A 27682-nucleotide genomic window follows, 5' to 3' on the forward strand; every position below is an offset into this window, starting at 1 on the left:
AGTGAGGAGTCAATTTATGCAAACTCAGCATCTTTTAAGCAATATGTACTACAATATTATTATTATTAAAAAGTTCAAGTATTATTAATGTATTTTCTAATAAAAAAATCAATTATAAACTCAAAATACAATATATATTTGACATATCTTTCTTACTAATGTATTTTCAATGAATAGTATTTTCAAGATGTGATTACCATAGTTTTAAAACTCGGTCTGGCACAGCGGGTCGATCCGAGACCCGACCGATCCGGGGTTGGAACCGGGTCGGGTTGAAGAAAAAACAGGGAAAGAAAAACCCGGTGTGACCCGACGGGCTGACCCGGCGACCTGGTTAAAAACTTGATTGCAACCCATTGACTTTTTTTTTTTACTAAAATAAGGTTATTTTAATTTTTTTAAAAAAAATTGACCCAAACAATCTGGTCAAAACTCGAAACCCAAATCTTACACCAAACCGGATCTTAAAAACTATGTGATTACATTAATTTAACGGAACTCTTTAATGCTTTGTTAATAATTATGTAGCTGTAGTTGACGGCGAGGAGTTGTTGAAGGGTACTAAAAATTAAATAGCAATTGAGGTACAAAATTAACTTCAAGTCCAACGAAAGAGTACCAATTCAACTCTTTAAGATGCGCATAAAAGATTTGAAAAACTAAAAATTCACACACCAAAAGAGAGATTAAAGAATTTCACAGCAATTTTTTTAAAAAATATTTTTTTATTTAAAAATATATTAAAATAATATTTTTTTATAATTTATTTTTAATATAGTACATAAAAACGATTTGAAATTATAAAAAAATTAATTTTAAATAAAAAAATTTAATTTTTTTAAATATTTTGAAAATAAAGAACTAACATAGCAGCCTTATATTTCAAAAAACAATTTCTGATAAAATTAATCTATGTCAGATTAAATTTTGAGAGGTAATTCAATTAATTAGACCTTAAATTTGGTTTTTAATAATCATGAATTTAAATTCTTTCAAAATTATTAAAAATTAATATAATTATTAATTTTAAAACCTATAAAATTAATTAAAATACACTCAAACCGCTGGAATAGCCAGACTAATCTTAAAAATCTATAAGGGCTGTTTGTGTCTGCGTTTCAAAAGCGCTTTTGATAAAATTTGAAATTTTTTTGTTTTTTTATTAACTTCAAATTAATACGTTTTTAGTGTTTTCAAATCATTTTGATGTGCTGATGTCAAAAATGATTTTTAAAAAATAAAAAAATATCATTAACATGCATTTTAGCACGAAAAACTATTTGAAAAGCAACCGCAACCACATTACCAAACAAACCTATGTCAGATTAGATTCATCACATTGTAAATGTTGTAAACTATGCCTGTGTTGACCTTTTCACCTAAACAAGGCCTTTATGAAAAGCGACACCGACAAGAGCAAATAGTATCCTTGGTACCAAACAGAAAGGATAAAATAGCAATTTCTCCTGTAAAAGAGAAATCAAAACATCTCAGTTCCTTCTCGGTGCTTGGCGAGATACAGAGGAAGAGAAGATAACAGTTGTCCTCCCCGCCCCTTTTTCTCGTGGTCTTAGCCTTGGCATCAGAGGACAACAAATCAGATGAATTCACTGTTTTATAGGTCTTCTCGCAAATACTATATATGCATTGTTTACAATGTTTTTATTGTTTTTTTTTTATTTAGCTCTTATTGAATCAAATTATAGGCTATTTTTTACTAATTTATTAGATGAGGGTGAGATGAAAGTGAAAAAAGTTGAGGGAATGGGAGGCTTGTTCAATTTTTTTTGATGAAATATCTATTTTATCCTAAAGAACAAAACCAAGAAACCATGTTATTGGGGCAATTCAGTAACTTTATAATGGTCCATTTGTCATCTCAGAATTTAAAGGTGGCAAATACATCTTTTTGTTTTTATAATACATAGTTAAATGACCCTTATACCCTCATATTCAAATTTTTAAAAAGCTTATATTTAAGGATGTTTTTATTTTTTTATAAACAATTAAATGACTGGCAAGCCCTTTTTTTTTTTGATTTACGTGGGATGTCCGGGTCAGCTTACGCGCACCACGACTATTCCCCACGGCCCACTGGACATCCTGCAAGCCCAGGAGCAAGTAAGGCACCGCGGGGGTGACAGGCGTGCACATAGAGGGTCGAACCCGGGACGGGGGCGGAACAAGTCACACGATTGACCACAGCAGCTAGACCCTCAAGTGCCATCTGGGTTTTTTTAATAATTATCAAGTTGGTTTAGAAACAATTGTGTAATTTAATTTATAAAAAAATATTAAAAAAGATTGTTGCACATGCCAACACATGGAGAACCCTCGCATCATTGAGGTGACACGTTTGCGATTGTTGGATGGTGAAACACTATATTTTACGACGATGTTTAAATTGTCTTGGCGACGTCTCTTCAGGGATGCGACTTTTATTGCCAAAGGCTGTCAAATTTGACAATGACAACCCCCCCTCTCTTATTCTTCTTTCTCCTCCTCGAAATTTATGCTTGTTATTTAAAATTTTAGGATAGTCCCTTTAGTTGAGGACATTTGAGTATCATTTCTTATTTTTTTTATTTGTAATTTATGTCATTGATTTGTTTTCAATTTCATATTTCAATTTAAATTTTTTATTGTTTTGTTTTTTTTAAAAATTTGTCCTGGTTATTTTTTTTCCTTCAATTTTTTCTTTTATCTTTTGTAAACTTTCAATTGTTTTCAATTTCATCATTTAATAAAAAAATTTAATTTGTTGTTTTTTTTTAAAAATTTGGTTCTCAATTCTTTATTTCTTTTATGGAATTCACTTTTCTTTTTAATTTAGACATTAAAAAGAAGTGGACACATGTTATCGTCATTTTTTAACCCTTTTTTTTATTATTATAATTGGACATTATTTCTTTTTATTTGACATTAATTTTCTCTGTTTCTGAACATTTTTTACTAAAAAATGTTTTTACCCGATATGCAGCAGAGCACCTAGATAGTTACAAGTTACTGCTGCTATGGGGACAAACAAAAAGAAGTGGACACACATATCGAGATAGTAATACGTCAAGACAAACAAAAGGGGTCCGTTCACCTTTGTGGTACAAAAGCTTTTATTGAAGAGAATTTACTAAAGAGAGAGTGTAAGACAAAGAAGAAAAAACAATATACAAATAAGCATGCAAATTGCAAACAAGTTTTCTTAACAAGTTTGTTTTTTTTTTTTTTTTTTTAAATAATTTTTTTTAGTTTAGATTATTTTGATATTAAAAACAAAATTTTATTTTTTAAAAAATATTATTTTAATATATATTTTTTTAAAAAATACTTAAAAAAAATACTACATTCTAAAAAAGTGGTGCCAGAAGTTTCACGTTTCAAGCGAAGATAGACAGAAACAAAAACAGGTTCTGCTCGGAAGGCCAACTGTGAAGTGAAAGAGCTAAAAATAAAGAACAAAAAAGAAAGACATTACACGTCTGTATAGAGATATAGAGAGAGACTTTCAGAGAGGGAGCGAGAGAGAAATGGTGGGCTCAGGAGGAGCAGATAGGAGCAAAGAAGCTGTTGGGATGATGGCCCTTCATGAGGCCCTTAGAAGCGTCTGTCTCAACTCAGACTGGACTTACTCTGTCTTCTGGACGATTCGTCCTCGCCCGTGTGTATCGTACCTTTTCTGCGCTAAAGTTTCAAACTTTCTATCTCTATAGTACTGTTCATTCTGTTTCTCTCTCTATAAATTCCTTGCCTTTGAACTGTTTCCTTAAATGGGTAGTCTTTCTTATTTGCAGAAGAGTTAGAAGTGGTAATGGTTGCAAGGTCGGAGATGACAATGGAAGCTTGTGAGTTTTTCCTTCTTTCCTTCTTTTTGATACTAAAACAACAAAGAAAATGGGGAGGACAGTGCACTGTTACTCTAATGAGTCGTGATTCTTTTGTATTTTTTCAAGTCCATGACAAAGTTCTCTCAAGTTATAGTTTTGTTACTTCATTTCTTATTTTTTTTTCCCAAGGTTTTTTCTTAGTAACCAAACAGACCATTACTCATTTGCTTCTTGAAACAGAGTTAAAGAAACATGCAGCACTTGATTGTTGACTTGTGTATTTAAATATGTTTAGTCGGTTTGTAAATGGTAATTACAAATGGGTTTTAGGCAATTACTGACATATAATAATTACATATTTAATCAACCTGTAAGTTAATTCTTGGTCCTTCAATATGATTTTAATTCTTGACTAATCGACTTGTGAGATTTGTGAAGGATGTTAATGTGGGAAGATGGGTTTTGCCGGGGAAGAGTTGGAGACTGTTTGGAAGAAATTGATGGAGAGGATCCTGTCAGGAAATCATTCGGCAAAATGTCCATTCAGCTATATAATTATGGAGAAGGGTGGGTACTGGGTAGGTGATATTATTTTGGTTTAAATTCTCACTCTCCCTCTCTCTGAATGAAAATCTTCATAACATGGTTAGAGTGCAGAAACTAGGAGATGAAAAACATATGTTGTTCATGCGTTTTGATTGATTTTTATTTCGTTGGAGCAGGTTAATGGGAAAGGTTGCTTCAGATAAGTGTCACAAATGGGTCTTCAAAGAACCTACTGAATGTGAACCAAATATTTCCAACTACTGGCAGAGTTCTTTTGATGCTGTATGCAACAATACCATAAATCTGTTTTTTCCTTCCTTTTTTCCTTAATTAGTACCACTAAGAAGTTTGGACTAAAAGTGGTGTTGGGAATTTAATGTCTCCCATTATTATCTAGTTAGATGACACCATATTTAAGATTGATAGTAACCTTCCCTCTTGAATGTTTCAATTGCAGCTTCCTCCGGAATGGACAGATCAATTTGATTCTGGTATTCAGGTCAGCACCAAAAGAGTTTCATTGTACAGTTATTAGGCTCATATAGGTTTTTTTTTTTTTTCAATTAATTTTTCCCATGTCCAGTACTTAGATTTTGTTCCACATGTATGTTGACCAGACCATTGCTGTCATACAAGCTGGCCATGGCCTTCTGCAACTGGGCTCCAGCAAGATTGTGAGTTCTAAAATTTTTCTATTATTAATACTTGTCATCTAATTTCTTTTTTCTTTTTGACAATTAATTTCGAAAATTAATTTTTCTTAAAAATCTTTCTTGATTGCCCTTTTCACATGTGCACAGTAGCTATTATTTACTTTATGGAAAAGTTTGATCTCATGAGGGCATCATCATTCATATGTTCAGATACCTGAAGACCTTCATTTTGTACTAAGAATGAGGCATGCATTTGAATCTCTGGGCTACCAATCTGGTTCTTACCTCTCCCAGCTCTTTTCACCTACCAGAAACACTTCCTCTTCTTCATTACCTACTAAGCAATCTGCAATTCCAACCCGCCCACCACCGCCACTTTTCAACTGGAGTCAAAGGCCACTTCCATCTGCTGCTTCTTTGCTGTCTTCACCGAATTTTCAAAACCATGCAGCTAGACTTGGATTTCCACAAGCCAAAGATGAACCCCATATGTTTACCCTTCCCCATTCATCCGAAACCCGAGTGGAAGAGATTACGGGAGAGCATGAAAATGACATCAAATGGCCTAATGGGCTGTCTTTCTTCAATGCTCTCACTGGAAGGGCAGACAATGCCAAGCTTTTGTTTAGCCCTGAGAGCTTAGGAAACAAAGGAGACCAAAATCACCACCCTCTTATCCTTGAAGGGAAGAGTCCAAATCCAAATTCAGATGCTTCAAATATGAATAATTCTGATGTTATGAACCCCAATGAGTTCTTGAGTTTGGATAGCCATCCAGATAGTGCAAGGAAAATGGAAAACAAGTACAAAAGGAGCTTCACTTTTCCTGCAAGAATGACTTCGTCATCTTCTTCGACATCTATTGATCATCATCAGCACCAAGCTGTGGATTACCGGAACCCTGAACCTGGGGTGTATTCAGACATCATGGAGACTTTCTTGGAGTGAAATCGACAAGACTTGTATTAGATGGACAAAGGATGAGAACTTGTATCTAGGAAAACAAAAGGGCTTTCATGCTCCTTTAGTACTGGGATTTTAGAGTTTGTTTTATTATGCTCTTTTACTCTCTGTTTCTGCTATTTAATTCTCAGAACTTCCCAATCATTTGGCTTGCCATGTTATGTCAAGGCCTAAAGCAAAGTGTTGAACGAGAGTCTCCATCCTCTTAACTAAATCCTCGGGCAGGTTTGGACTGATCAGCTAGCTTAGTTATCCAACTTTCTGGGGAGAGGAGGGCAAATATTTTTGTTGGGTTTGGGTCCTTGGGACTTTAGGAGGTTGCCTTGTGCGAAAGCTTTAGGATTAATTGAACTTGAAATGTACAATAGCAGCATTAAAAAACGAGATGATTTTTTTTGGTTCGGTTTGGTTTTTATTAAAAAAAATAATTAAATTAATTTTTTTTTGTGAAATCAACATGACTCTTTAAGTGATTGAGAAATCCGATAACCTAAAGTTTTATAACCTAAAGTTTTTTAAGCGTATTTGATATTGTGATAGTTTTTGCAGTTATAATTTAAAAAAACAAGTTAAAAAACCAATAAATTATATTTATTTTTATAATTAATATTATTTTATAAAAAAAATACAATGAGACTTATGCAAAATAATAAAACCAAATATTTTCAAAATTATTATCAAAATAAAATACAGTTTCAACCATAGTTTTGAAACCCGGACCGGCCCGGCGGGTCGACCTGGGACTCGACCGACCCGGGCATGGGACCGGTCCGGGTCTAAGCAAAAACCCGTCTGGGAATTGGCCCGGTGAAACCCGGTTGACCCGGCGGGTCAACCCGGGACCCGGTCGACCCGGGTAAACCCGACTGAGACCCGGCCTCCTTTTTTTTTTTAATATGTATAAAGGTCACACGACGTCGTTTTGGCTAAAAGGCCAAAACAACGAGATGAACGATGCACTGAATCAATTAGATATCATAATTTAGCTAATTCACTTATTTTTAAAGCAAGATGTTCATTCAATTCCAATGGAGACTACATCGTCGTTTGGTTCGACTTCTTCTTCGCCTTCGCTTGTGAATTTGCCTCCGATAAGGGTTCACGTGGAGGATGGTGGTGGGGTTAGAGATCAGAAAGTGGTGGGGATCGAGGATCAACTTGCTCAAATGACTGTTGGTGGTGGCCGTGTCGGGCAGAGGCAGGATAAGGGATTTGCGGCTCTGTCATCGCCGCCGCCGATGCCTGTTTGAATTGCGGTGTCGAGTGTGCCTGTTGGCGGTCAAATGGTTGTTGGTGAGTATCAGAATCGGGTTTTCTCTGATGATGAAAGATCCGACCACGGGGTTCCTGTTTGTTATAGAAAGCCGCCGCAGCCACAGCCACAGCCTCAGACGCAGATGCAGACTTTGACTCCCCAGAATCAACAGAGGTCAGGCAGTGGCGGCGGTGCTGCTATTGATTTACCTTCTTCTGATTCAGTTTCAAGGTACTTAATTTGCTACTCTTTTTTATATTATTTTGAGCTTTATTTAATAAATAAATCTGAATGATCGAGAATGTTTTGCTGGTATTTGTTAGATTGTTAGTTTTCATACTTAGATTGTTAGTTTAAATGGGAAGAAAATATTTGATTTTGAATTGGGTTTTGCTGGTATTTGTTGATCGAAAATGTTTTGCTGGTATTTGTTAGATTGTTAGTTTTCAGACTTAGATTATTAGTTTAAATGGGAAGAAAATATTTGATTTTGAATTGGGTTTTGCTGGTATTTGTTGATCGAGAATGTTTTCATTCTCCAAATGATACGCCTGTATTTTTTTTTGTTGACCCAGGTCAACCCATCTGACCCGTAACCCGGTCACTAGACCGAGTCAATGACCGGGTCGGGTTTCAAAACTATGGTTTCAACCACACTAACAACCCTAAATCTTATTAATTCAATTTAACTTATCAACTTCATTAACTTTGATCATTGATTTAGTGAAAATCTAGTTGGATAAAAATTAAAAATTTGACTTTTCAATTTTTTTTTTATAGTCTAATCCATATGTTTTAGTTGGGAGATTGGGCTTAAATTTATGTAATGGGATTTCTTATTTTATTTTATTTTTAATAGGACTTTGGCTCAATTGCTGATTGCGTAGGGTTTTGCTATTTATATTATGTTACATTAGAATGAACTCATCGATGAATGAAAAAAAACACTTACAGAGTTATAATCCTCCTCCTCCTTTTTCTTCTCTCTCCAGCTCCTTTACTTCTTCTTCCCCTTCTATCCTCCCTTTCTCCCCTCTTTTTCTTTCTTCAAATCTATTCTTGTCCCGCATCACCTGCTCAACTCCAAGCCTGCTACACATAGGAGAGGTAACCATGCTTCTTAATTTGAAATCGAAGCACATTAATTGGAAGCCTCTGCTATTCTAGATCATGGCAAGGGAATATAGTAGGGCCTGCTGTTTGCAATTTTATAAAAAATGTTATTGAAGGAAAAGCTGATGTATCTGAGATTAACCAGACATCCTAGTTTTATTTCCAAAGATGTTGAAACCAGAGTATCTGCACCAGTTTCAGCCTATAGGCCTATGTAATGTCAATTTCAAAATCCTAACAAAAATTTTGGTTAATAGCGTTAAATTTCTGATGCCAAAACTGATCTCTATTAATCAGAGTAGGTTTGTGCCTGGAAGACAGATTACTGATAATATAGTGGTGGCTCAGGAAGGAATCCATTCTATGAGAAATCTTAGAGGGAGAAAATGTTATATTGCTATTATAGTGGACCTGGAAAAGGCTTATGATTGTTTGAGACGAGATCTCATAAGAGATACTTTGATGGATGCTAGTTTTCCTACTTAGTTAGTTGATCTTGTGATGAAGTGTATTGAATCGATTCTATGGAATGGAAGCCCATCTCTGAATTTCACTCCCTCAAGAGCGATTAGACAAGGAGCAGATCCTCTCTCCCCATACATATTTGCGTTGTGTTTAGAGAGACTATCTCAGCTTATCAGTAAGGAGGTTGAAGCTGGTTCCTGGAAACCCTTTAAGATCAGTAGAAGAAGCCCTAATATCCATAAGCTATTGAAGTTCAGATGAATTATGTATTACACTATTTGAACTTATTTTGTGATGCTCCGAGGCAGAAAATGAGTGTGGAAATCTACTAATTAACATGTCATTAGCGGGGAGAATCACGCTATTTACTACTAAAAAAAGTTATTAGCATCAGATTTTACCAATGAATAATTTCATTGTTAAATTCAATAACAGATTTATAACGAATTATATATATATATATATATATAAATATTAGCAACATGTTTGGCAATGAAAAATCCGTTGCTAAAAGCAACATAAAATTTACAATAGACTATCCGTTGTTAATTAAAAAAATAATTATTTAAATTTTAATATAAAATTAAAAATTTACAGACCGTTAGATTAACTTTTACGTTATAAAATCTCAACCGTTTATCTCAATTGGTTAATTAATTCTAAACCTGCACCCCCCTTTAATTCTAAACCTGCACCCCCCCCTTTATTTCCACTAGTTAATTAATTCCAAACCTGCACCCCCTCCAACAGAAACATAAACAGGAGCAAAGAAACAAACAGCCGAAAATTAATTAACTAGCAGTGGATCTCTTCATCTTCTTCGTCCCTAATAACATCCATAACTGTAGAAAAATCACTCTCTCTTTATTGATATGATTTTCCTTTATCCCAAACTTTTTATCTACTTCTCATCCGTCTTCAACATCCCTAACTTTTATCTTCATCTTCTTCTCCTTCATCTTAACAGATTCAATCTTTCTCTATAAACCACCAAAAACATAGACCCATGGCAACATTCCACTAGACCCATCATTATCACCATCGAACATCCTGATTTACCCCCTCTTTTTGTATACGGGTTGGGTTTTGCACTCTTTTCTTCAATAATTCAGGTAACAAATATTTTTATCGATACTTTGAATAATGGTTTTAGGCTATTCATTTGAGAAAATAAGGGTTTATGAAATGTTTTTACCATGATTTATAACCTAATTATGCATGTTTAATTGAAAATTTATCAAAACCCCCAATTTAATTTGTAGGGTTACGATTCATAAATTGTTTGAAAATAACATTTCTGGGCATATGACTGTCTTTTTTCTTTCCTTATTCAATGTGAGTTTGTATAAAAATATTAATTGAATGATTTTCATTAACCTTTGAAACCATTTCTAATAAACTTGAAGTCCAGGTTCGTTCTTTTTCTAGATTCGTGATATGCTGGAGAATGAGGAGAATAATGAAAATGCTGCCTTTGTTTCTTTATGTGGGGATATTGACTTAACAGCCTTCAGTGAGAATCCAAATTTGAAAGACACATGGGCTCCTCAGGTTTGTGATATGCTGGAGAATGAGGAGAATAATGAAAATGCTGAATTCGGAGTGAAGGAGGTTGAGTACATTCAAGCAGAGGTAGGTCCCTTTTAAATTCTTTAAGTTCTTATTTTTTGTACATTCTGTTTATTCATCTTTTGTTCTCTCTGTTTCTTCAATTTATTTTAAGCTTGCTTATATTCAGCTGAGGGTGTGTTTATTTGTGTTTAGCTTGAATATATCTAGTTAGTGATGTTGACTTCAAAATTGTTGAAGCAGTGTTAGTCCATCTACAACTTTACTTCCACCATAAAGGACCTGTAATCTTTGTGGAATATTTCAAGGTTATGTGGTTTGTTTGACAAGTGGGTTGTTTGCTAGACATATGTATTCTGTCATACCTTTAATTCTGATGCAATGGTGGACACTGGAGCAAGCTTTTCAATATATTTTTAAATTTTGTTGACTGTGGATTTATTTATTTTCATTTTCAAATTTCTACATATTTCTTTTATCATTTTTTTATTTGTTTTTTGAAGAAGGTTTTCCTGCTGGAATCTTTGTCTAATAGGTGTACCATAAAAATCTCAATAAAAGATTCCTTAATAAGTGATTCTTGACGATAGATTTAACTTTCTTTTTTGGTTTGAATACATATATACAGGTGAAGATAATAAAGTGTCTAGTGGAAAACATTGTGGTAGATATTTCATTTAACCAACTTGGTGGACTGTTCACCCTTTGTTTCCTTGAAAAGGTTAGTGCTTTATCCTAGAAATTGTCTACTCTTTTTGTCCAAATATTATGATCCTTTTTCCGGACACTTCTGCTTTCCCAAATTATCAGTTTGTTATTAGAACATCACTAATCCTGCCATGCCCTATTCATTAAGCAACCTAAATCAAAACCATCTTCTGGACTTAGCAAATTATTTCTTGAGGCTTGTAGTGCGATATATGCTGTTTTACCTGCTGGACAAGATAATCAAGGGCAACCCTTTTTGTCCAAACACTTCAATGTTATTGATCCTTTGCGTATAAACAACAACCTGGGACACAGTGTCAATAAAGATATACAAATAGAACTCTGCTATGTTGTTTGTCATCAAGTTAAATGTCATTTGAATACCTCTGCTTTTTTACGTTCTAAATTTTATCAAGCAAGGAATACAAGCTGGCAACTATTGTATTCCTGTTTTTTCTAGAATTAACTGGTGGTTGTTTCCAGTAGAGTATTGGAGGTTCTTTTTACATTCCAGCAAGAGTCCCATTCCAGGTAGAAAGATATGATTACTTCATGCTGTTTTTATTTTTATGCTTAGCTTCTATCCATGCCTGCTTCTTCCATGATATATATGTACATGTATCAAGAACAAAGGAAACAATTTTGCATTCCTTATTTGATATAATTGTGGAGTTTGGTTGATTTTATATTTTCTCAACTCAATAATTATTGATGATAATGCATATATTTTTTTTTTTCTGGTTTTTAGCATGCCTCAACGACCATATTAGATTTTAGGAGTGACAGGTCCACTTCATCCAAATCATTTCGAAAGGAGATAAAGAAAAAAGAAGAGGAGATAAAGAAAAAAGATGATTTTATTTTTGAAATGAAACGACAGATGGATTCCATGAAAGAATATCTTATGAACAATCTTGGATATCATGGTGGGACATCAAATATTGACCAAGGTATGTCAGCACCTATAGCCCCATCAATGCCGCCACCTATAGCTCCCTAGATAATGACACCTATGGGTCCCACATCTCCACCAATTTATCGACCTTCACCTCAACCACTATATCCTGATTCATCTTACGTCGATCCACAATATCATGGTTCGTCTTCACAACAAGCACCATGATTGCATCTTTTGATTGTATTTCGATTTATTTGCATTAATGCAAGTTTAACTAAATTTTTATACTATGAATTTTATTTTTATTCCATTTATTATTGGTGATAAAGTCATTTTCCATATTAATTTATGTTGTTTATATATATATATTCTACAACTTTTAAAATATCCATAAATAATTAATTAAAAAAATTAAAAGTCATTTGGATAAAAATAAATAAATAAATTTAATAAAAATAATATAGTCAGCAACGGATTTTCCGTTGCTGATTGTAAATAATTCATCAATCAGCAACGGAAAATCCGTTGCTGATATATGAGCAACGGAAAATCCGTTGCTGATATGCAACGGAAATTCCGTTGCTGAAAAATCAGCAACGATAGATCTGCATTCGATATTTTCCGTTGCTGATTCTGATGCTAAATTGTTTTAGTAACGAATTTTAGTTTTATTTGCAATGGATTAGTTAGTTGCTAATTACTATATTTTTTAGTAGTAAATTATCAATGCTTGCAGTAGTACTTTTATACCCTACATAGTCTTCAATACTTCCATAATCTCTATGCTATGAGATTGAAGAAGGTGAAATGTTCATTTTCTAAAATGCATTTAGTAGTAACATTATGATGCAAGGTAATGAGAGTCTCAACAAAAAGGTTATCAAGATTTAACAATATTTATAAAAACCATAAAAATTAATACCAGAACCAATGAAATAATTATGCTTAAACAAATTAAAATTTCTACTACCAAATTTAAAAGAGTATCTAGTAGTATCAAGTTTAGATAAAGAAACTAATTTTCAAGAAAAAAGGAGGTAGATAAAGAGTTTGAAACAAGTCTAAATGATGTCTAGTGTTTAAAATTCAATGGTTTTTTTCTTCTTTATTTTTTCTAGTTTTTTTTTTTCATTTTTATATTTTTATATTGAGTTTGTTAGGAATTGAACTTTGTTATTTATTTTTTATTTTTTTATACGAGGTTATCATTGTCTCGAAAAAAATCCCGACATTGGATTGGTGTTCAGTTTTATGATTATGTACTTTTTTCTATCATATTATTAAATAAAAATGGTCTATCATATTGTTAAATAAAATATGGTTCCGAAAAAAAAATATAATTATTGTGATTTGGCTTCATGATTTATTTTTATTTACTTTTATGGGGTTATTATGATCTTAGAAAAATATACTGGTATTGGGTTGATGCTTGATTTTTTGGGCATCTATTTTTTTTTATCATATTATTAAATAAAAAATAATTCCAGAAAAAATATAATTATTGAGAATTAGATTTCTTGATTTATTTCGATTTATTTTTTATGGGGTTATTATGGTCTCAAAAAAACATCTTGTTATTAAGTTGGTGATCGGTTTTGCAAGAATCTATTTTTTATCATGTAGTTAAATAAAATATATATTTTTAAAAAAACTATTATACATAATGAAATTCACGACCCAGGTTGCGGGTTTGAAAATTTAATCTAAGTTGATCTCGGTTAATCCAATACGTGTCATCTCAAAATTATCTTTTTTTAAATGTCATTTTAACTTTTTTTTAAAGCAAAATTATTTTTTTACTAGTCATTTGAGTTTTTTTTTTAACTTGTTAAGTCAACCGAATTATGCTATAATAATTTATATATAATTTAATTTCATACTCTGAGTTTGGTAAAAAATATGGTAGAAAGGTTTCAGGTTTTACCTATTATAATTGGTTTAATACCATGTTTTAAAAAAAATAAAATTCAGACATTATTTTTTTACGTGTAAAAATATTTTGTTCCTATTGAAGCATAGCGCGAGGAAATATTAGTGTTGGCTAAACCGCTCAAGAAAGCACACAATAAAATTATTCAAGCAATTGAGTGCACGCGCGCCCACACACTGATTTTCTCTAATTTGTTGGAGTATATGAGAAAAAAGAATTTAATATCCGTTTTTTATTTTAATTTATTTTGCCTGTAAGAGGATCATGTGGACATAGAACATGATGGATGCATCTCATATGTGTAACGTACACAAAACTCTCTCTCTCTCTCTCTCTCTCTCTCTCCATCCATAATCATCAGTGTATATTAAAAATACAATGAAGTTAATAGTCAAAATAAAATATAGAAACATAACAAAAAAAAGAAAAAAGAAAAAATAGATTTAGAGAAACAAATAAAAAAATTAATCTATTATAACAAAAACAAAAAGATTACCTCAGATTTTTTATTACACTATAATTTGACGTCAATAAAAAAATCTTAAGAGATTATTTTCTAAATAAATAAAATTTAAATTCAGAATATATAATCCCATAAAAAATAATGAAAATTAATCAAATAAACTCATAATTATTTCTTAGAAACAATATTATTTTTCAACAATTAAATATTCGAAATAGTACCACCGGAGATTACTCTCCAAACTAACCATTAAAATTTGCCTTTCACAGTTCCGACAACTGCATAAAACTTGCAGAAGACATATACAAAACTTAACCACATGCTTTAAGATACTTGCAATGATTGAAGTGTCCATATCATTATTTTGATTATACCTATCATTCTCTTTTCCACAAAATTAAGATGGTTTGGTGATACTATATTAATTAATCTTCTCTATCCTCTTTTTTTTTTTTTTTTTAAATATCATTAATTATAGAAAATGGGTTTAGAAAATATCATTAATTATAGAAAATGGGTTTAGTGGTACTTATTTCCTTTTTTAAAAAAAAATGGGTTTAGAAAAATAAATTATAGAATATCATTAATTATTACACACAATAAAATTACAAGCAAATCTTATGCTAAATCAATACCCCTCTTAAGGGGGAAAAAAAAAACCACATTCGTATTAAATATATATTATAAATCATAACTTGATATTTCCGTCCAATATGTCATCCTTTGTGGATGGTTCCATGGCATGACATTCTCTACAGGCTACCAAAAATGACCTGAAAAATCTCCTCCAAAACCCAGACCTGTCTCTTTTCCCTTTCTTTATTTGTTTCTTGTTGTTGCTCAACCCTTCTTTCACCAAAATCCGGCCACTTTTTCTTCGTGAATCCGCGCGTTTCAAAGCTGCAGCTGGTACAGGCATGATATGTTGCCACCTTTGAGAAGATCCATATAATTGTGCTATAACAGCTTTACTAGCCAAGGGTGTTTGGCTGCTAGTAATATTATACAATCTTCTCCTCTCTGAATTGTCACTTGAGCTTGTTCTCGCACTGCTAACACTGCTTCTACTACTATTAGTGCTATTACTTCTTGATGACATGAGGGAATCCTTGCTGCTGACACTGCTTGCTCTGCTAGGTGCGCGATAAATGTTATCAATAAATAGCATAGTTGCTGGTTGTTGTTGAAGTACAGGAAAAGAATGTGGCAACAGGCGGCCATTGAAGAAAAGATGATCAGCTGGTGAACTCTTGTTTGGATCGCTAGAGGGAGAATCCGGCGTTAGACAACCGAACTCGAAATCAGAATCTTGATCTAGAGTACTTGGGGTGCTAGGAAAGGAGAAGATGTCTTCTCTAGAGCTGGTTTTTTTGTGGTGGTTTTCTTCCATGGGATTATTTCTTGTGGGAGTTTTGGGTGAGACTGTGCTTATATCCATCCCAAGGCGCTGAATATATAATATAATGTGGAGTTGTATATCTTATTACAAATAATAAGAAAGAGATGGGCATGTGATATGCATCAAACAAGAGAAGATTAATATGATAATTAATTAGGTTGGTGGAGTAAATCATGAGTTGATCACTTGCTAACCCAATCTTAAACTAGCTTATATATAGTGGTGTCCTCATAATTTTGTTTAGTGTGGAGTGTTTCATAGACATGTGTGTTAAATGATTGGGATATATAAAATTGAGAGGCTCCTTTCGATATAACACTCACCAAATTCACATCAAAGGTGGTTTATCATAACAATTACCACTAATCCAAATGATTAAAGACTAAATATGAGAACATTACTTGTATATAATAAATTAAAGAGAAGGAACCTAGTTTAGTTTTTCTTCAAGGAGCACGGCTTCCCAAATATACTCTTTGCATATATAAAGCAAAGAGATGTAGAAAAAGAGTGGCTGGTCAAGCAACACAAGCACTAAAAACATAATTGTTATGTCTGGTCTTTAACTGGGCCATGCTATGATGGGATCAACAAAGCTTGTCTTAGTGTTGGTGGAAGCAGAGGCTTTCTGTTGACCAATCTTGAAGGAATAAATCTTCAAGCGTATTAACTAGCATTTCACTGCTTTGATTATTAATATACTTTGGATCGCCCTCCTCTAAATGAGGACAAAGCAGCTCTCGGAAAATTCATTTGTCTCCCATTTGGGTTTCCATGGAAACCTTTTGGGTCCATGGCAGCTCATCATGCCCTAGGGACCAACAGATTTCCCTCCCCACCAGGCAAGCTCTTTTGCTAACACTCTAATTATGTTACGAGCTGGTTTTTCTATTTTTTTGGTTTTTTTATTTTTTTTTGGTTGTTGTTATTTTTTTCATGTATTAGTGTTAAAAATAAATTTTAAAAAATAAAAAAAATATTATTTTGATGCATTTTCAAGTAAAAAACATTTAAAAAACAACTACTATACAAATACCAAATGGGCTTGAAGTGTTTTTGACCTAAATCCAATGATATTTCATTGGGTTTCCCTTGAGGTCTAAACTGAGTTTAGGCAGACCTTAACTGAATTAACCCTTCTCAAGTAACAGAGAAAGTTCATAGCGGGACTCACAGGATTCTCTACAAACCAAGTACTGTAACCATCTAGGTGGTAGTCTAGTGGTAAGAGTTTGGGATCAAGAGGTTTGCTCCCTCTGTGGTCTCAAGTTCGAGCCCTGTGGTTGCTCATATGATGACCACTGGAGGCTTACATGGTCGTTAACTTTAGGGCCCGTGGGATTAGTCGAGGTGCGTGCAAGCTGGCCCGGACACCCACGTTAAACTAAAAAAAATATTGTTTCTTGGTCATAAATAAACATTGAGCTTTGCCTCTCATGTATTTTTATGGACCGATGAAGTGATGGAATGTTCACAGTAATTGGGCTGCGAACAACTTAAAAGAAAGGATTTGGGCTCTGGGCATTTATTTGACTTGATATGGACAGAGCTGTGAGCAATTGTTAATTGTCAAGTTTAGTTGGGCTTAACAATTTGTCTACACTCTAAAGAAAGAAAAACCCAGATTTATCTGTCATTTGTGCCCTCTAATATAGGCCTCGTAATTTATACCCCATCGCCACAATTGTAAACCCACTAGAAACCAAAAAAGCCATAGTTAGTTGTAAAAGCGGGATCGACTCAGAGGGTTGATCTGAAATCGATCTTGGTTCTGATCTTGTCCGATATCAACTTTCAGGTCGGATTTTATAATTATAAAAAAACAATAATATAATTAAAAAAAAGTATGAAAGAGGGAAAGCTGAAGAAATGGAAATTTTGATAATAAAGTATAAGGTTGAAAATTATAGCTTCAATTATATCTCGAGATCTTATTTAAAAGCTTAAACTTTTGGGTTAAGATGATTTTTTGACATGGTATCAGAACTTTAATGATCAAGCGGTCACGAGTTCGAATCTCATCATTCTTATTTATTTGATAAAAATTAAGCACAAGGTAATATGGACCTGTGCAAGTTTCAAGTCCAAAGAACTTTCACTTGAGGGAGTGTGCTAAAGAATAATATAAATCTTATCTTGGAACATTACGTAAAAGTTTAAGCTTTTGAGTTGAGATGGTTCTTTAACATTTTATATTATATAACTAAATTGTGTGAATAGAAACACTTTATTTAATTTTTTGTTATAAAAAATAAGATATTCATTACTTGAATTTGGTGTAGCTATCACTATAGGAAGTGTTATCTATTATAGTATCATCTAAGGTATTTTAGCTCTTGTATAAAACAAATGCTAAATGTTGCTTGATATTGCTGTTGTTTCATTTTTTTCTAGAAAAAAAAAACATGTTTAGTTAAACTATTAATTTTATTTTTTTATGAATAATTTTAAAAATTAAAACAATTTTTTGTTTTTTGTTTTTTTTAAATGCTATGTTATTTATATTACACCACTATGCTATCTCATCCATCATAACCAATACTATACCATCAATATCACACACCACTGTAACTATCATCATATTGATAATGACAACCATCATAGTTATCATGAATCATAACTTTTGTTATTTTTTAATATCATTATTTTTTTTTAACATTACAACTATTATCACTAACTTTACAATATTATCACCGTTATTTTCATAATGCTCGCATTATGACTACCTTTTTCACTATCATATTAATGTAATTACCACTATCATATCATTTACTATAACCATAATAATTTATCAATACCATCAATTGTAGAAATAGAAAATACATAATTCCTTTTCCAGTTTCTTCATTATAGCGGTCATTATAGCAATGACAAATCTATAATTTTGTGCAACTTTTTTTTTGAAATTTTTTTTCTTTACATTTAACCTATATATCATTTTATACTTGGTCTATTTATCATCATTCTTTTTATTTTTATCTTTACTCGTTCATTGTTTTGAATTTTATTTTTATTTTATTTTTTGTATTTTCAAATAATTGTTTTTTACACTTGGCCTATTTATCACCATTTTTTTTGGTTCTTATCTTCATTTATTTTTAAAATAACATTGTGGAGATCTTCTTTTTTTAATTTTTATTTCTCTACCACATTCAAAGAGAAGCGACTCAGTCTAAAGTCAAATACATTATTTCTCTCTTTATTCTTATATTATAAAAGAAACTAAACTAAAAGAGGATGACTCTTTTTACATCATCATCATCAAAGAAACTAAAAGGAAATAGTCTTTCACTTTATTGATTTCTTCATTATAGAAATGACACTCTTGAAATTTTGTGGATGTTTGGGTTTTATGCAATTCTCACCTTTATACTTTAAAAATGATACTGTTTAAATTTTATAGGATTTTAGGGTTTGTGAATCCTTTCAAGAAGCAGTTTTATTTATTGTAGAGATGTTAATGTTGAGATTTTCAATATTTTTTTTGGACACCTAATCTTTTTCTAACACCCTCATGGTAACCTCTGCAAAAAGTTCAAAGATATCAGTTCTTCTCTTTCATAACTTATTCTCTCATCTATCTAATTTGCTTCTCAACAACCCTCTCAAACAATCTTTTTCATCTTTCAAGGTGACCAAAGAATTCCATATCAAACCATTAATACTGTTGATGGGATTGATGAGAAATAAGTTAGATAAAAAAAAGACCTTCCTTCATACTTAGCTAGATCAAACAAAAAGTTCTAGAAAGTGAAATAATTCCTCTTATCTTTATCTCCCTCGAGAATTGAATTGATTTTTGGATTTTGATGGATGATTATGGGAGAGGTGGGGTTTAGTTGATGGGAACTAGAATTTAAAAAAAAATATATTAACATGTTAGTTTTCCAATGAAAAGGTCTAATGTGAGATTTATGCGCTCTGTTACTTCAAAGTTATTGTAATTGTCTTCTCTGTAAAAAGGTAACTCTTTAAGTGTTTCTTGAATTCCTGTCAATTTCTTTGTGGTTTTGTAGGGTTTTCTCTTCTTATGATCAATGCATGTCATGTCTCCTACAATCTTCAAATCACGCTAACCGTCTTCAAGATACGCTTGCTATGAATTGGATTTTACGAGTTTATGACAAGAGACTTAGAATTGGATAGGGCTTGCATTTCTAGCTCTTCTTGGAATTTTTGGGTAACATTAAATTCCTTTAGTTTGTCCTTAATGAACTAGGTATGTCTACTATCAAATGTTTTTTTTTCTAATATTATTTTTTTGCCAAACTCTTTTCTTTTCAATCATATATACTTTTTATTATTGATGTCCTACTGTTTTAAAAATAAAAGGTGTCATTTTCTTCAATTTCATAGCACAACTTGACATGCTTGATGTGAAATTACCTTGAATAGTGGACTTCTTGATTATTGCTTATTTTCTTTGCATTATTAATAACAACTACCTTTATTTATTGGTTTGGTTTGCAGGTGCTTCTCCCTCTTTTATTGTTTTTTAGGTGCTCTTCAACTTGCAGATAGATTAGGTACATTTGCTTTTATTTGGATTGTCAAAATTAAATTTGTGCAATGTTGTAGTCCACAATCGTTTGAATTTTTTTTGTCTTGTTTACATCTTTGATTTGCATTTCAATTTATCATAATCTTTTCCCTTTTGGTATACCTTTTTTTTTTTATTTGTGTTAATCTTTTTCGGTTTGTGTTCGATTAAAAAAAACATTGATTTTTCACATTTTAGATCCACTGCTTAATGTTGTGTTTTTATTCATAGATTGGTTCGTCTTATTTTCTTAAGTTCGTACTAGGATATGGATTAAAAAGAAAGCGAATAAATATTTTTATTGGCATTTCATAAAAGTATTCAACCTTTTAGCTCTTTGCTCTTGCTCTTTTTATTTATTTATTTATATTCTCATTATCAACCCGTAACAACGCTTAGGCATACAAGTAATACAAAAAACTAAAAGAAAATATTTTATCACTGTAGAAATGATAATTTTGTGTTTTTCATCAATTTTTTCATTGTAGCGATGACAAATCTATAATTTTTTGCAACTTTTTTTTTTCTTTATATATATATATGTGTGTGTGTGTGTGTCTTGTCACTTTACACTTGGTCTTTTTGTCTATTTATTATCATTTCTTTATGTGTGTGTGTTATTTGTCACTATTCTTTTTGTTCTTATCTTCATTTATTCATTCATTGTTTTACAAGTTTTATTTATTTATTTTAATTTTAATTTTTTTTTTATATTTACACTTAACCCATTTATCATTATTCTTATTGATCTTATCTCCAACACAGACAATTAAGTCTTATTTTAAAATAATATTTTTGACTTTACACTTAGCTTATTTATTGTTGAAATGACATTGTGAAGATTTTCCCCTCTTTTCCTAGAACCGTCCAAGAGAAAACCATATATTTTAAAGTCAACGGTATTATTTGATGAGTGTGATTTGTCTTGGGTTTTGCTTGGATTAAAATAAATAAAAAATCCTATCTCTAGCACCTTTTAAAGAAACCTTTTACATTACAAATTGCAATTGCATTATAATTGCAATTGTATTCTAGCTTTTCAATCGTTCTCTAGAAATACAGGACATTAGTTATGTGGCTACCTAGGTATCATTTTTTATTTATTTATTGCACTTAAAAGCACATATTTCAAGTACTCTTCTTTTTCTTCTTTTTTCTAAGACCAAATTGTTTTTAATTTTTTATTGTAAAAATATAGTTTTTGTAATTTTGCTAAGTTTTAGGTTTTCTTATTCACCTGTTTTTATTTTTTTTTCCTCTCCAAAAACATCCAATCTCACTTATTCCTTTTCATTTCCTCTCCATAAAAATTCAATCACCTTGAGATATCTTCAAGCCAAGCACCAAGACACATAATCTCTTTGCCATTCATATGAAAAATAAAACACACCAAGCCTTTTTATCTTGTTCTCTCTCTTCCTCTTATTTTCTCACGTTCACCCATAAAAAATTATTTTCCCCTCTCTTACTCCCATTTTTTTTGCTTTTTATCCCCTCTTTTTTTTATCATGTCCTGTACTTTTTGTTGTATGCTGCAAAACCTTTCAATTGGAAAGGGATTTTGGTAGGAACAAATATCCTTAGAGTTAATTTATTATTTTGGCTTGGTTTATATTGTTTGGGAAAAAAATTAGATGATTATGTTTTGGATAGAGGAGTCGATCAAAGACTAGAGATGACCTGCTACAACTACTGAAATTTTAGTTATTGGTTCTACTTATTAGAGGTCAGATCTAAGTTTCGTAAACTTTATTCTTCTAGGGTCTTAAGTCTCTAATTAAGTAGAAAATAATATTTTACTTTGCAGCATCTTGGATTTTTCAGCCTCTACTTCAATTATATGGCCTTTTGTTTTTAGCAGAAATGACACAAACTACTTTTTTTTTTTTTTTTTTATCAATCAAATAGGTTAGAAGTTACATGATTTGTTTTATGTTACTGTAGATACCCAATTTTATCCAAGAAAAATTCAAGATTATACTCGTTTACCTAACATTCGTTTAATATTTTGTCTTCAAATAACTTAGGGGATAAACATAACTTGTCATTTTACATGATCTAAAGATTTGGGTCAAATCTTTCAAAGCATGGCTACAAGGGCTTTTCTATAATTTCAAAAAGATTTTTTCATAAATATTATTTGGGCTCGGGGGTAATGTAGTAATTTGATAAAAAATAGTTGTTAACATGTGCTTTGCATGCGTTGGAACATTGGCCGCTTCGCTGCCTTTAGATGGCGCATGCGGCTGACTATAGTATCAAAACCATTGTTCCACCACATCATTCGATTTATCTCGGCATCTTCATCCTCCCTAGACAACATGTACATGGTGATTCTATTTGGTTTGGTGCCGATTCAATTTATTCCCCTTCATTTCTCTCTCCTCCCTCCACCTCAATTTGCGCGTTGCTCCTAAAAAAATTCACAGTTGAACTTTATTTTTTTTCCTTTAGATTTACTCCCGGTTCTTTTGATTGGAATATTTTTTTTGATAAAATTTTTTCAAATTGGAAATTATTATAAATTTCATCCTTTAATTTTTTCATATCTCAAATTTGGTTTTTATTTTTTTTATTTGAGATGATTTATAAAATTGATTTTTTTGCAATTTCATCCTTTATTTTTTCTATCAGGTTTGATTATTATTCTTTTTATTTCTATTTTTCTACTTTGACAAGTTATTTAGATTGATTTTTTTTTATTTTATCCCTTAATATTAAATTGGTTGAAAATCGAGTTTCTTGATTGAGCCCGAGTTTGAGATTTCATGGGTTATGATTTTGAAAGATTAACTCGGGTTTGCTTATTTTTTCTTGTTATTAAATTATGGTTTCCTTTTTTTATATTATTAAATTAACCAAACTTGCTAAACTTAGTCAACTCGCCTTAACTTTATTCTTTTTATATCCGAAAAATTTATCCTAGCCTTCAACGTTGAGCTGACCACTGATATAGGTTTACTTGAGTCACTTAATTTTGATCCCTTTTTTAAATTGATTTTTTTTTTTGCTTTTGGCCTTTGTTATTTGATTCACTATTACTGGGCTTTTTAATTTGTTTTATTATGAATTCCATGGTTTTATTACAATCTCACAACCTGTATTGCAAGTTTTATAGGTTAACCATTATTAATATAAGTAAATCCATTATGCCTTAATTTTAATTTTTTTTTGTTTTTTAAAATATATCATAATTTAAATATTTTAAAAGGGTTTATACATCAAATTTTTGATGTCCCAACATATTTTTATATATATATTTTTAAAAAGTAATCCCACCCATGACGAAATAACAAGTAATAAAAAAAAAAAAAAAACTAGTTTCAGGTGAACTTTAAAGAATTCCCCCCTATGAGAAAACATCACATCACATAACATCACATCCTTCCATTTCTTTTCTCCTTTTCCAAACCTCATTTCTGTTTAGTAAAATGGCCATAACCCTTACACGGAAAACATAATAATTGTTTTGTTACCATTCAATCTCACCATCAATGCCGGAGTTTTCAATTGTGGCTGTTGCCATCTGAAAGATATATATTGTAATTATAAGCATAGTATTTATCTAAAATGATATATATATATATATATATATATATATATATATATATTATTAAAGATAAAAAACCACTAGATCTATAATTTTTCTTTTAATATTTGTTCCCTAAAATCTTACTAATGTATTTGCATTGTTTGTGTTAAATAGATGTTTAAGGTTTAATTTTATATTAATTAACAGCTAGATGTAAATAATTGTAAGAGGTTAACATGATAGTTAGTTAAAAAGGTATGTTTTAGTTTCTTGAGTTTCAATTTTAAGATTAATAATGTGAGAATACCCTTTAAAATTATTATATAAAAAAACTGTTTTATCTCGATTAATATATAATCTGACTAGAAAATACCTTTTATTATAAAAAAACAGAAGCAAATGTAGAGCCCTGTAGTTGCGGTTGTTTTTCAAAATTCTTTTTACTCGGAAATGGATTAAAATATTTTTTTTAAAAAAATTATTTTTGATATCAACACATTAAAATGATTTAAAAATATTAAAAAATACTAATAATATAAAAAAACCTTTTAAAATTATTATATATAAAAAAACTGTTTTATCTTGATTAATATATCATCTGACTAGAAAATATTTTATATATATATAAAAAAAATAGATGCAAAAGTAGAATCGTCTTAACACAATTGTCCTTCTATTTTCTTTTCTTTTATAGTTTGTTTTTTAAATTTTAATATAATAGTGGGGGAAAAAAAACACGGAGAGAGAGACAAAAGTGAAAGTGGAGCGAAGACCACGTCATAAGTAAATGCAAGAAAGGCGGATGATAAAACTGGGAAGCAAGTGTGTTGTCAACAGCTGCTGGATCCTCATGGACACTTGTCTTTCTCATTTTCTTTGCTTTCTTGTTTTGTCTTCTCTCTTTTATTGGCCACTGTGATTTTCTTTCTTGGTTTTATAAACGACAATTATCCATCCAATTCCCATATATTCTCACATCACATCACATCACATCACACTAGTCATTAGTAGCTAACCATGACTGGCAGAGAAATCCTACACAAGATGAAGGTATGTATACATGTATAATGTACTGTACTCTATGGTTTTGCTCTTGAGCCCTTGATCGATTTTTCTTGCTTTGGTTACAACATTCTTGAAGATTAAGGACATGAATTTTTAGATTTATTCTAAGTAGTATTTGTTTGAGATGATGGGGTTAGAGATAATATTTTTTTTAGTCACGGCCCTTGTGATTAAATTTTGGCGGTTCATGTGTTCATAGGAACCCTTTGAGATGTATTTTGGTATTTGAAATGTATTTTCTTTTCGTTAGAAAAACCAGTTTCTGGTTGTTACCATGTAGTGTTAATTTGTTTACATTGCCTGATGTATTGAGATCACTTCCATGATCATATTTTCGTAATTTGAATTCAGAGATAAGGAATTTCAAACAATTATAATTATCACAACTCTGGAATCTAGTTCAGCTGTTATTAGGGCTTTAATTTGTGGTTTGTTGAGCTGTTTGGCACTGATCACACATGGCCACATGCATTTTTCAATGGAGTACTAGCCGTGAGAGTTAACTACCAGTTTGAATGCACATATTGCAGGAAAAAGTTGGATTAAGTTCGTCTGCAGATTCTGGAAAGGGCAAGAGTAAGATGTCCAGGAACATAACACACGGCTTTCACTTGGTAAAGGCGAAATCACATCATGACATGGAAGATTATGTTGTTGCTCAATTTAAGGAAGTTGATGACAATGAGCTTGGTTTATTTGCTATATTTGATGGTCATCTGAGCCATATTATCCCTGATTATTTGCGTTCTCATTTGTTTGACACTATCTTAAAGGAGGTAAGCATGCACTCTGCATATTGTACTTCATTATTGAACCAGCATTTGTTGAACTACTTGTAGGTTTAAAGTTTTCACTATGGTTAGGGGATTGCGGTCAGGGTTAGTTACTATATGGCCACTCATTTTTAAATGGAGCTGCAAATTGATATTTCAACTTTTACGATGAACGGTTACCAATTCCCCTCCTTAGCTAGTCCTAATTCTGTTTGTAGTTTGCTTTACTAGCTGGATTCGATGAAAATAAATGTCTTTTTCGTGTTTGAATATTCCCTACAAGCAGCCAAACTTCTGGACAGAGCCAGAGAATGCTATGAGGAAAGCATATCGTATAACCGATACTAAAATTTTGGAGAAAGCAGGTGATTTGGGTAGAGGAGGTTCAACGGCTGTCACAGCAATACTGATTAATTGTCAGAAGCTGGTAGTAGCAAATGTTGGTGATTCTCGAGTTGTTATGTGCAAGAATGGTGTGGCCAAACAACTATCAGTTGATCACGAGCCAAGTACTGAAAGGGAGGACATTGAGAACAGAGGTGGCTTTGTATCAACCTTTCCAGGTAAGAGTTTTGCTAAGATTGAAGAGCTATAGATGTTGTTCTACAGGTGTCTGGACTCTACAAAACCATGATAATGATTGTGTTTTAAGAATTGAAGCACTGGAAATTAGATTGTTAGGACAGTATTGCTTTTAATGGCCAAGTCTTTGAGGCTTGAAGTGCATGTTGAAATTTTGAAAATGGGTTGCATTTGATGCTCTCTTTCATAGGGCAAGTGGATACTTTAAATGATATAATTTGCACCGAGTTACTGCACTGATTTGGTGTCCAGTAACCTGTTGATGAATAGACAAGGGCTATCTTTTTAAAATGATGGAATTACACTGTTCCACGAGCAAATACTAACTAATCTTGCGCGTCTTCCTCCTTATATTCTTCTGTTTTTGGACCATCCATTCCGAGTATGAAATCCGTTGCAGTATGATCAGCACTGTGGTTCTTCTTTGTTCCAACTATATCAATACACTATCTCCTTCTTATAGAGATGTTTCAATTCACTGACTGTATTAACATTCCACCTTTATGAATTTAGGGGATGTCCCACGTGTTGATGGACAGTTGGCAGTGGCAAGGGCATTTGGTGACAAGAACTTGAAGGAACATCTGAGTTCAGAACCAGATGTTGCAATGGAGATGATCGATGATGATACAGATTGTATTATCTTGGCGAGCGATGGGTTGTGGAAGGTCTGCTCTACTTGAACAGTACTTGAACACTCTATCTCTAATATATCTTTCAAACAAATCTTTTTTTTGGAAGGATAAATTATTTCTTTGCCTTTACATGGGCTAAGATCTGTTCCTCAATATGATGCCAGGTGATGTCCAACCAAGAAGCTGTGGATACTATCAAGAACATAAAGGATGCTCGGTCCGCAGCAAAACGGCTTACTGAAGAAGCACTTAATAGGAGGAGTTCAGATGACATTTCCTGCGTAGTTGTAAAATTTCAGTGACCCTATCCTTGTGAGAGGGGTATAATTACCCCTGGTGCATTAATGAACTTGATGCACGCTTTCTGCCCACTTCAGTTGCTGGTTGTGATATTTTCTTTTGCAAGAAGAATGAAGCAGACCTTCTTGGTGGCCCTGTGCCTGTAACAATGATGATTGAATGGTTTCCTGCGAAAGGAGGGGTTGACCCAATTAACTAGTGTATCCAGTGGTACCTTGCTACCAATATAAAACATAATAAAAATCCATTCCAATACTCTTTCTGGCTTCAAATTGATGCAAAAACTGTCTTGAACTGGTCATGAACTCGATCGATCAAGGTGCAATGGACACCATGGATATCCCATGGTAAACTATGCTTTAAAGATGCTTGTATAATCATGCTTTTGGGTGAGAGTTTTGAAATTGTATCGTCAGCTAGTAATCTAGGTTCCAGAAGTTGTGTTAGGTATGATGCTAATTTATTTACAGAC

General features: G+C 32.1%; 4 protein-coding genes across 6 annotated transcripts; 3 read left to right on the top strand and 1 right to left on the bottom strand.

The window, feature by feature from the left end:
• Positions 1–3379: 3379 nt before the first annotated feature.
• Positions 3380–6197, top strand: LOC7462317 (protein RICE SALT SENSITIVE 3). The gene is made up of 7 exons (XM_024580883.2): positions 3380–3655; positions 3789–3839; positions 4260–4388; positions 4544–4649; positions 4825–4866; positions 4985–5041; positions 5231–6197. Exons 1-7 carry the CDS (start codon positions 3525–3527, stop codon positions 5966–5968), a joined length of 1254 nt encoding a protein of 417 aa, XP_024436651.2. The 5' UTR covers positions 3380–3524; the 3' UTR covers positions 5969–6197.
• Positions 6198–10240: 4043 nt separating this feature from the next.
• On the top strand, positions 10241–11157 carry LOC7460809 (uncharacterized). Its single transcript, XM_024611815.2, has 2 exons — positions 10241–10448; positions 11014–11157. The coding sequence occupies exons 1-2, from the start codon at positions 10254–10256 to the stop codon at positions 11122–11124; spliced, it is 306 nt and encodes a 101-aa protein (XP_024467583.1). The 5' UTR covers positions 10241–10253; the 3' UTR covers positions 11125–11157.
• A 3783-nt stretch (positions 11158–14940) lies between these two features.
• On the bottom strand, positions 14941–15972 carry LOC7460810 (uncharacterized). Its single transcript, XM_002317449.4, has one exon. It carries the CDS (start codon positions 15820–15822, stop codon positions 15073–15075), a length of 750 nt encoding a protein of 249 aa, XP_002317485.3. The 5' UTR covers positions 15823–15972; the 3' UTR covers positions 14941–15072.
• An 8683-nt stretch (positions 15973–24655) lies between these two features.
• Positions 24656–27466, top strand: LOC7462318 (probable protein phosphatase 2C 39). Of its 3 annotated transcripts, none has more exons than XM_024611773.2 (5): positions 24656–24905; positions 25451–25534; positions 25980–26256; positions 26789–26943; positions 27075–27466. In XM_024611773.2, the coding sequence occupies exons 1-5, from the start codon at positions 24873–24875 to the stop codon at positions 27210–27212; spliced, it is 687 nt and encodes a 228-aa protein (XP_024467541.1). In that variant the 5' UTR covers positions 24656–24872; the 3' UTR covers positions 27213–27466. The 3 variants fall into 3 exon arrangements, with proteins under 3 accessions (XP_024467541.1, XP_052301129.1, XP_002316888.1); XM_052445169.1 differs by having other exon boundaries at positions 25451–25696; positions 26789–26961; positions 27075–27215; XM_002316852.4 differs by having other exon boundaries at positions 24658–24905; positions 25451–25696.
• The last annotated feature ends 216 nt before the right edge of the window (positions 27467–27682 follow it).

Source organism: Populus trichocarpa, chromosome 11 (genome assembly GCF_000002775.5).
Source record: "Populus trichocarpa isolate Nisqually-1 chromosome 11, P.trichocarpa_v4.1, whole genome shotgun sequence".
NCBI classification, from domain to species: Eukaryota; Viridiplantae; Streptophyta; class Magnoliopsida; order Malpighiales; family Salicaceae; genus Populus; species Populus trichocarpa.